At 48.5% G+C, this 10,253-nt stretch overlaps 1 protein-coding gene across 1 annotated transcript; it reads left to right on the top strand.

The window, feature by feature from the left end:
- The first annotated feature begins 1,395 nt into the window (after positions 1-1,395).
- On the top strand, positions 1,396-3,232 carry LOC107531064 (somatotropin-like). The gene is made up of 5 exons (XM_087825750.1): positions 1,396-1,495; positions 1,920-2,098; positions 2,311-2,427; positions 2,584-2,745; positions 3,029-3,232. The coding sequence occupies exons 1-5, from the start codon at positions 1,396-1,398 to the stop codon at positions 3,230-3,232; spliced, it is 762 nt and encodes a 253-aa protein (XP_087681876.1).
- Positions 3,233-10,253: the final 7,021 nt, after the last annotated feature.

The raw sequence follows: 10,253 nt of genomic DNA, 5'->3' as shown, positions 1-10,253 counted from the left end.
ACAAGCACTCACGTTGTGGACCATGGGGGTGTGGCCTTTCAATGTTGGTTGTCAACACCGTAACCAGCCACTAGAACGGTTTGGTTGTTTGTTTTCCCACAGGGTCAAATGCTAAATATTCTCAGACTTAAGGGGCAAAAGGTTTCAATGCAGGAGAATGTGTTCTTTCCTGTTCTTATTCCTGGGGTGATCTGATGCTAGTAACCTCCTGATGCTGAAATAGCCAGGGCGCTGGGCAGCAGGAGGCTGGAAGGCAGCACTCCTAGCCCTCCTGGCCCTAGCTTTGCCTGCTGTGTGGTCTCCAACATGCACCCTGTGTCACTGGGCCATCCTCACCTGGGAAATAAGGGACAACAATCTGTCCCTTAGGAAATGACAAAGTGAGGCAAGGGGACCCTTTGTGATTGGGGGCACGATCCTCGTGTTCAGAGAGACGTGAAGTTAACATGACTGAGTGGCGCCCACCCAGTCTGCTTGGGAGAAAGGGCTTGGGCTGATGCAACACTGGAGATCTGCTGCCTTGGCCCAGGTAGCCCATGCAAGGCAACCTCTCTGAACCTGTCTCTTCCTCTGCGAAATGGGCTGATAATAACGCTTCCTTCACAGGACTGGCTGAGAGTCAAATGTGAGAAGGCACAGGCACCCCCTTCCCAACGTGATAAGCTCCATACAAATATTAAAAGGAGAAGAAAAAATGGAAGGAGACTACAATTCAGGGTACTGTACCCTGAGTTCCGGGGACAAGACTCAAATTCTCAAGTTCTCTTCCAACTTTGAGATTCTCTGATGGTGACAGGGCTGCGGGAGGAAGCACTCGTGGCACCTGCCTGTTCCTGGGATTTCTGCTGCTCAGTTTGCATCTCTGTGCACGTCTAAAGGAGCACCCATACCTAAAGTTTCGGCCCTTTGCCCACCCACCTGGGGGAGGCCTCCCAACGCTCAAGGAAGGGGCAGGGCCGTGTGGGGCCGGTGCCCTCTAGTGGTCAGTATTAGCACTGCAGCCACCTGGCCGGACCAGGTGGTGAGATGGTCTGACCACGGGTGATAGAGGCAAGGTAGAACCTGTGCTGAACTGTGCCCCCAAACCCCAGAATCGATTGCTGTCTTGGGTGGGGTCCTCTGTGGTGGGTGGAGGGAAACTGAAGGGAAGAGGAAAGGTGTATAGTGAGGAAGGGGCCGACTCAGCTCCGGAGGCACAGCCATTCTGACACAGCCCTCCTTTTGGGGACCAGGAGGGCCATCCTCACCCTGGTTCCCAACTTTACAGCGATATCCTGCCAGCACGCGCCTGGACTCAGACTACTCCCTTCTGCCACTCCCCTCCCCTTAAAAAGAGGACAGATCGGGTAGTCTCTCTAGTTGAGACCCTGTGTGTGCAACCCTCACGAGAGCGTGATGGCGGAGCAGGGAACAAGCCTGGGGGACATGACCCCAGGAGAGGAGCGGGAACAGGACAAGTGGGAGGAGGTTCTACATTATCCATCAGCAGAGGGCTGTCAGTGGCCTATACATAAATGCATAGAAAAACAGGTGGGGGCAGAGAGGGAGAGATGAGGCCAGGGTATAAAAAGTGTCCACAAGGGACCAATTTCAGGATCCTCAGACCCAGCTCCGCAAGCCACTCAGGGACCTGTGGACAGCTCGCCCAACTGTGATGGCTGCAGGTAGGCACCTGGAAAATGCCCCTGGGCTTGCTGTGTGCTGAGGGGCAATACGGTGGCCCTACAGACCGATAGGGGCACTAACCCTGGCCTTTGGGGCTTCTGAATACAGCACAAGACATCCATGGCCCAGACATTTGGTTGAGTTTAAAATGTTCTCAGTCCCTGGGGGGCGGTGGAGGAGAGAGGAAGCCCCCCGGGGCAGGGAGAGGGCTGGCTAGAGGGTGGGCTCCCTGCTCTCTAGGGCCCCACCCTCAGCCTCCTATCTCTCTCTAGGCCCTTGGACCTCCCTGCTCCTGGCTTTCGCCCTGCCCTGCCTGCCCTGGCCCCAGGAGGTGGGCGCCTTCCCCGCCATGTCCTTGTCCGGCCTGTTCGCCAACGCTGTGCTCCGGGCCCAGCACCTGCACCAGCTGGCTGCTGACACCTACAAGGAGTTTGTAAGCAACCCGGGAAGCTGGGTGGCGGGAAGGGCTGAATTCCCCGCTCCCCTCCGCACCGTCCGACATAGGGGGAGACCACCGATGAGTTCAGGGTGGTTTTATCCAAGTGAAGATGCCGTCAGGTGACTATGAACCGAGGGGGGTTCCGAATAAAGCGGCGATGAGAACCATGCCCCGGCTCAGACCTGGCTGGACGTTCCTTCTCCCAGGAGCGCACGTACATCCCGGAGGGCCAGAGATACTCGATCCTCAACGCCCAGGCTGCCTTCTGCTTCTCGGAGACCATCCCGGCCCCCACGGGCAAGGAGGAGGCCCGGCAGAAATCCGTGAGCGGCCCCCCTCCACCGCGGCCCTGGGCTGCCTTCTCTGCAAGCTGGCGGAGGGTGGCAGTGGGTGGCGGGGTGGCAGGGTGGCAGGGGAAGGCCTGCAGAGGCCGGCCGTTAGCGGGGTGCCCGGCGCCCACCATCGCCCTCTCCCCGCAGGACGTGGAGCTGCTCCGCTTCTCGCTGCTGCTCATCCAGTCGTGGCTCGGGCCCCTGCAGGCCCTGGGCAGGGCCTTCCCCAGCGGCCTGCTGATAGGCATCTCCAGCGGCGTCTATGAGAAGCTGAAGGACCTGGAGGAGGGCATCCAAGCCCTGATGCGGGTGGGGATGGGGTCGGCCCCCAGCCCCGCGCCCATGTGCCCCCGCCCCTGGGCCTGGAGGCCCAGCTGGCTTAGCTGAGGCGTCAGGGGCTTGTGGGCTGGAGAAGAGACAAACCGTTTCTCTCTCTGTAGCAGCCCAGCCTTGGCCCAGGAGGAATCGCACTCATTTCCCCTTTTGAACCCTCCAGGCCTTCCTCTAAGTCCTGGAGGGGAGGGAGGGACATGGAGGGGAAGGGGGCGCAGCTGGCAAGGACTGAGTCTCTGTCTCTGCTTCCCTTTTGCAGGAGCTGGAAGATGGCAGCCCCCCGGCTGGGCTGATCTTCACGCAAACCTATGACAGCTTTGACACCAACCTGCGTAGCAGCAGTGAGACCCTGCTCAAGAACTACGGGCTACTCTCCTGCTTCAAGAAGGACCTGCACAAGGTTGAGACGTACCTGCGCTTCACGAAGTGTCGCCGCTTCATGGAAAGCAGCTGTGTCTTCTAGCTGCTGTGACCCTCCCCAGTGTCTCCCCTGACCCTGCAAAGGGACGCTACGGTGCCCACCATCCTTTCCTAATAAAATAAAGTTGCATCATAATGTCTGAGTAGATGTCATTCTGTTATGAAGGGGGTGGGGGAATTCGTACAGAGCAAGGGGCAGGTTGGGAGGCCAACCTACAGGAATCCTGTGGGGTCTATTAAGAACCAGGCTGCGCCCGGCCGGCGTGGCTCAGTTGGATGAGCATCATCCCATGCACCAGGAGGTCGCTGGTTCGATTCCCAGTCAGGGCACTTGCCTGGGTTGTGGGCTCGATCCCCAGTAGGGGGCGTACAGGAGGCAACCGATCAATGTTTCTCTCTCATTGATATTTCTATCTCTCTCTCCCTTCCTGTCTCTGAAATCAATAAAAATCTATTTAAAAAAAAAAAAAAAAAAGCACCAGGCTGCTGAATGATAACTGACCTGGTTCTTCCTGGGTTAGAAAGAAGCTGACACCATCACATGATCCTCTCTGTTACACGCCAAGTCCACTCTCTAGCTTACTGGGCAGTCATAGGTCAGAACCACCCCTATAAAATACTTGGAGACATTTCCTGCCACCCATCCCAGCACCACAACCCCAAACCTAGGCCCCAGGAGTGGGAAGAAACGAAAGCCTGACAGCTATTGAGTACAGAAGCAAAACACCCCAACATGTGAGAAAACAATGAGAAAAATCATAGAATTACTTTTGTGCAGAAATTTTAAGGGGAATACACATTAGGCCCCACTACTCTTGGGAAATGGGAACAAGGCTAAGATGGCTTTGGGACTAATAGAACCAGAATGTTTGGGATTTGGATTGGGCCAAGAAAAGTGGAAGAAAGATTCCAAATTGGGGGTTGCAAATTCAGCATCAACAGGCGCCAGATAGATAATTATGTAAGTAATGAAGGCTGGGTATGAAGAGATAAATCACAACTGACAGCCTCCTTGTGGGGGATACAACACAAAGGGCTGGGGACCAGAGAAGCCTAAAGAACTCAGGCCCTAGCTAAGGTGGGGCGCATCCACCCCAGTCATTCAGGACTGCAGGAGCAGGGCTGCCAGCCAGGCCTTTGGATTCTCAAGACAGAGAGGACATCCAGACCTAAACGTGAAATCTAATCTTTAAACATTGGCAATTCATTCATACTGAAAACATTTTAAGGGGGAAAAATTAACCGATACACATGGGTCTTCAAGCAGTCAGCAAACAATCTGTTCTAAGAGCAGTAGATTTGGATAACTCAGTATAAGGAAAAGAGTCAGAAAGACTGGGATTTGAATTTATGCTCATAAATAGATTACTTAACCTCCTTGAGACCCAGTTTCCTCGCCTATAGGATGGAGATAATAAGTTGCCTTACAAGGCTTATGTGAGGATTAAATGAAATGACATTTCTTAAATGGTCAACACATTACAGCGCTCAAAAAAATGACAGCTGTTTATGCATTGAATTTGGGGGGTATTCCATGCTTTCTGATGGAATGTTTAAATACCCATTATTAAATCATATTTTGTTTTCCAAGTGTTTCTTTTTTAAAATTTCCAAATGAACCTAAAAAAGGCACCCAAGCACCTGACTAAGTAACTAGTGACCTGTAAATCGATGCTCAAAGTAATTCTATTATCCAAATATGATTTTACAAAATCAGTAATTCTTTTACAATGCAAATAATCATGCTCCTAATTAATATTCCTGAAAAGTTCAGATTTTTATGTACTATAATGCACTTTTCTTTAAAACAGGACTCACCGGTATTCATTTTCAGTATTTTACATTTAGCAGCATAAGTCTTTGGGGAGTGGCTGAAAGTTGGACTAATCAGAAAACCCCAGAGCTCCATTTTTTAGCTCAGAAACCATTCATCTGCCTTAGATCATTCTTTTATTGTCTGACTTTAAAATCATGACATTTAGGAGTCAGAAGGTTAGGTCATCCTAATTCCTTCTAATTTAGGAATCTAACTCTATAGCATTCCTTACAGATGGTATTCACTTGTGTGGTGCTAGAGTCAGAGGAACAGCTATTTCACAAGGCAACTCACTCTACTAAATCACTCTGGTTTCCAAATCTCTGCCATGTCCTTCATTTGGCCTTAGAATTCTTTGGAAATCTCACAATCTTTAGAAGTTGATGTAATTAGCACAAAGATATAATTATCGAAAGGTTAAAGTGGGTGGTGCGTGGGCAGGCTAAATAGCCATCTCAGGCGGTGAATAAAGAAAAATTAAATTTATTTAATTAAAAGGGGATGGGGGTGGGGATATCCAAAGGGAAGGGCTACACAGCACTGAGCCAAAGGGTGCTGGGTGGGTCCATGATGGCAGCAAGAACATACTCAGGACAGTGAGACAAGGAGGAGCGTAGAAGCAGCGGCAGGAGAGCCCGGGCCGGGCCGCGTTGGCTCACTGGGGAGTCAGAGAGGGAGAGAAGGGGGGCCTTGGAGACAGGTTCAGGGGGTCAGCCCGGGACGAGCTGCCGCTGCCCACTGCTCCCCTGGTTGCAAGTCTCTTGGGGTCCCCGCGATGGGAAGAAGGTTGACAGAGATGGTGCTGGCGTCTCCCCTAGTGCGGAGCTCGCGCTGGGTCCTCTGTCCTGAGCGTATTTATCTCTTTCTTGCAGGTGGAAATCTTAGGGGCGCTCTCAGGGGAGTGTCTCAATAGAATCTTCGTCAGCTTTCCAGGTGCGCTCTTCGTTGTTGTTGTTGTTAATCCCACCTGAGGATATTTTTTCCATTGATTTCTTTAGAGAGAGTGGAAGGGAGGAAGGGGAGAGGGAGAGAGAGGGTGAGAGAGTGAAGCATCAATGTGTGAGAGACACATCAATTGGTCTGCAGAGGCCCCACCAAGGCTGGGGATCGGACCTGCAACGAAGGTACGTGCCCTTGACTGGGAATCAAACCTGCAACCCTTTGGTGCGGGGCCCGATGCTCTAACCACTGAGCCAAACCAGTCAGGGCTCAGGTGGGCTCTTTCTGGATCATGGTTTCCACTGATTGTTCGGTGCCAGGGCAGAGAGTTATTAGTCAATGCAGCTGGTCCTGAGGCAGCCACGGAGCCACCTGCCTGGTTTTGCTGCTTTTCTGGGCCTGGAGCTGAAATACATCTGAGGCCTAGATGTTACCTTTAGGGAGGAGATGCTCAGTGGATCTAAACTGCATGACCAGCGATATGCTGGGAGAAGATAGGTGACCCTGGGAACAAGGTTCCTTTTTTCCCAATTTTGCCCCTTTCTAGGCATCCAGGGCTTTCTGCCCTGGTGAGTCTCTGTACCTGGGTTTCTGTAGCTGGCGCATTTAACAATTATGTCTTGGCTTGAATAAGTGTCTTAAAAGGAAATGCAAGCCATCTTAAGGAGTACAGCAAACCCTCTATTTTGCAGACCTCAATTTAATGGACTTTGGATCTAATGGACAAAATTTCTGGTCCGTAAGTCATATGTGAAAATTAACACCCTGTTAATTTTAAAATGCTTTTAACCAATATTTGCTCATAATTAAATTAACAGGGCTTTTTAAAGTATTAATTCACTGTTATTTTTAACAAATTTTAGCAAATAGGCCATATGTTGGAAAAAACACTAGTTTTTTACCAACAGAAATAAATATTACATATCTACAGCTATAATCTACATATTTAAATCCAAGAGTCACCGCTCGTAAACAGTGACGAATGATTAGCATGTGATAACCGCATCACGCACGTAGTTGGTTTCTGTTGTCACCTGGCAGGACTTTCTGCAGCAGTTTTCACGAGCGCTGGCAGGTGTTTGACGTGGGCTAACCCCGCCCCAGCCTTGGGCATTTGTTTACTCGAGGTGACTGGTGAATGAATGCAATTACTAGACCTATTTAGTAGAAATTTAAAATTACAGTAACACATAGAAAACTTTTCTGCGAAATTAAACTTTTCATGCATACTTAATTTTAATTACACAAACATGTTTACATAAGTAAAAACAGGTAAACTAATTTGTCAATTTTTTTAACATATGCATTCAGAAACCCTACTTTATTATATAACAGACTTTTGGCTTTAACAGACAATTCCTCGCCCAAATTAGTCCATTATATTGAGGTTTTACTGTATTTGATGAATGAATGTGGCAGGAGAGGGATGCCTAGAGGGGTGTTAGAGCTACTAGTAAGTGTGATAGCAGACACAAGGAATCTGAGGCTGCCTGTCTCTACTTGAGCAGAGACAGGGGTGAATCATAAATGAGTGTTTATTCCGATAATGCCACTTATAGGTCAAGAAAAAGTTTCTTAAAACTCAAATCCTGGGGAGGTTGTCAAACACGTTAGACTAAAAGATTATATATTATTATGGAAGAGTATTAAATTATTTATTCATTCAAAGTGATGACCAAAGATATTAAACACAAACACAAGCTAGTAAACCTTCAGTTCTTATGATTAAGAAGATGGGTTTTTAAGTAATCAAATACCTGATTAACATAACATAACCATTTCAATAATATATAGAACCTTTGCTTCCTAAGCAAATACAGGAAAAACTGTTTCCTTTTTAACAGACTGGAAAAGAACTAAATAAATTCTGTGTTAATTTACTTTAGATTCGTTTTCCTAATTAAATGTTTTATTCAGTTTACCTACATGTTTCTTTTTGCTCCTTCCCTCTACGTAATTTTTTCCAACTTGCACAGACCCTCTATAATTTTCCTACTCCCTTTCAATTTGTTTCTTCTTAACTTATTCAGAAATAACCAACTTTAAAACCACCTATTTTCAATTCTATGTTACCAAAACTATACAATTTTTTCCAACTTAATTAGAATTCTTAACTCAGAAAACTTGCTTTTTTTAGTGACAAGTAAGTAATTAACATCCCTCAGATTGACAAATACATTTTAGAGCTTCAGAAAGTTTCTTTTATTGGCAAACACACATTTTCAAGAGACATTTTTCAAGTAAAACATAAGATATATTCATTAACAGATCTAAATCCATTCTCCAGCCTTTCTGTAATAAGAAGCCAAAAGTAGGCAAACTCAGATCAATTAATATTTCAGTATCCTGTTATTTCAAAATACCTAGATATTTAATAATTTTTATTATTTAACTCAGCAAGACTCCAAAGTTTTAAGTTACCAAAGACTTTGGAAAACTATCTTTAAATACACATATATATATAATTATTTCATAAAACTTTATCAAAACTATTTTAGTTATATCTATTATGTCTTAACAACTCTATGAGATTTTAAAGTCAAATGTTACCCAAGGCATTTTCTTGGCAAATTTTGTAACAGGGATAACATGACCTTGATAACTGTTAGGAGGCTGGAGCAAACAGGGTGGGAGGTGGGAAGAAGGGAGATATCAGACTTGTTCCCAGGACTGCACCAACTCCTGGGCTTCCAGAAGCTTCAGTGTAAAAATGCCTTTCTGTTTTTCCCCTTTACAAGGGGGGGGGGGGGGGCCTGGCCCCCCACCCCACCCCACTGCCACTTCTGCAGCCTGCTCCAGGGTACTTCTGCAGTTTCAGTCCTCTAGACGTCTTGGGGGTCGGGGGGTTAAAAGATTTATTTCCCATCTTTTTCTTTCTGAGTGGAATTCTTCTGATGTAACAACACGTATTCTTGCACATAGAAGAGATCTTATCCCACTTCAAAACGGAAAACAAAAACAACCTCTAAAGTAAAATAAATAAGTGCTCTCAAGAGGAGGGACTGGGACATTAGCCTTAGAATCTTATCTCATACCAACCTGCATAGCAAATGACCTTCGCAAGGTCTGAGTGGTGCAAGCCCAAACAAGAGAGACAGAGGATTCCCAGGGTTCATAAAACATCAACGAGCAAATCAAGTCCCCAGAAGATAAGAAAGCAAGCAAAGAACATCGGTACCCAAAGTTACATTACAGACTGACAAGAATTCTCACTAGCTAAGCATTTCTGGCACCCGGTGCCTTGAGTGGGAGGGCAGGGAGGGTCCCCCAGATAAAAAAACAAAACACTTTTGGCAGCTGCTGGGAAGTTCCTGTTATCCCTACCATGGGTTCGGCCCACCATAAGCAGCTGGGGCCTCCCGCCAAGCGGGATATGCCCTCATCTTTAAACAAATTAAACCAAACAACAGAGACACACTTATGTACAATATTTACAGGCACACACAACCCCCAGACCAGAGCTTTACACCAGGCTCCTTGTCTGTCCAGTCACAGAAACCTCAAAATGCCCCGCATTAAAAAAAACACCCTGAAGCACCCCGAGTGGGTCAGACTGAGGGTCCGGAGACCAGGCAAGGGCTGCTGGAGGCCTCCTGCCCCGGGCCTGATCAGGCTCGCGCGGAGGAGAGGCAGCGAATGCCCCCGAGCCATGCACAGTAAAGGCTTCCCGTGCCTGACGGGGAAGCCCAGGCGAGACCCCGCACATGCTCTCGTGTCATACAAAAGCGCTTGTTTCCGCTTAAGGGGAGGGAAGCGGATTGCTGGCGCTGAGAGTGGACTCCACAGGAAAACTCCTGGCAGCGCTGCAAGGAAAAGAAAAGTCCCGATTTCAGCCCCAGGAACCCCAGTCCAGGCAACTAGCAGGACCTCCGGTACTTACCCAGAAAGACATCCCGCTTGGGGTCCCGGTGGAGTCACAATTTTGATAACAGACACAAGGGGGCCGAGGCCTCCGGTCACTGCTTGAGCAGACACGGGGTTGAATCACATATGACGGTTTATCCCACTAACGCCGGCAGTGTGGGGAGAGCAGTCTGTCACCCTGGGAATCCTGCTCTCACCCCCCTCGCCAGTGGGCTGATTATATACCAGTGAGGGAGAGGGTAACTACAAACAGCTGCAGCTGCAAGTGGACCGGGGGAAGGGGAGGGGAGGGGAGGGTCTGCAGTCCGGCCTTCAGGAGCTCAAGTCCCAAACCGAGGTGGCTAATCTCCTATGACAGTACAAACAGCTCAGCCCATTCCTGGAACCGCAGAATGGTCAGCGTTCCTGAGGCAAACGCCTGGAGGGGGTCAGGGTCCGGGGATGT

The sequence above is a fragment of the Miniopterus natalensis genome, chromosome 17, assembly GCF_054644295.1.
Source record: "Miniopterus natalensis isolate mMinNat1 chromosome 17, mMinNat1.hap1, whole genome shotgun sequence".
NCBI lineage: Eukaryota > Metazoa > Chordata > Mammalia > Chiroptera > Miniopteridae > Miniopterus > Miniopterus natalensis.
Note: the sequence above shows the minus strand (reverse complement) of the source record. Positions and strands in the feature narration are given on the sequence as shown.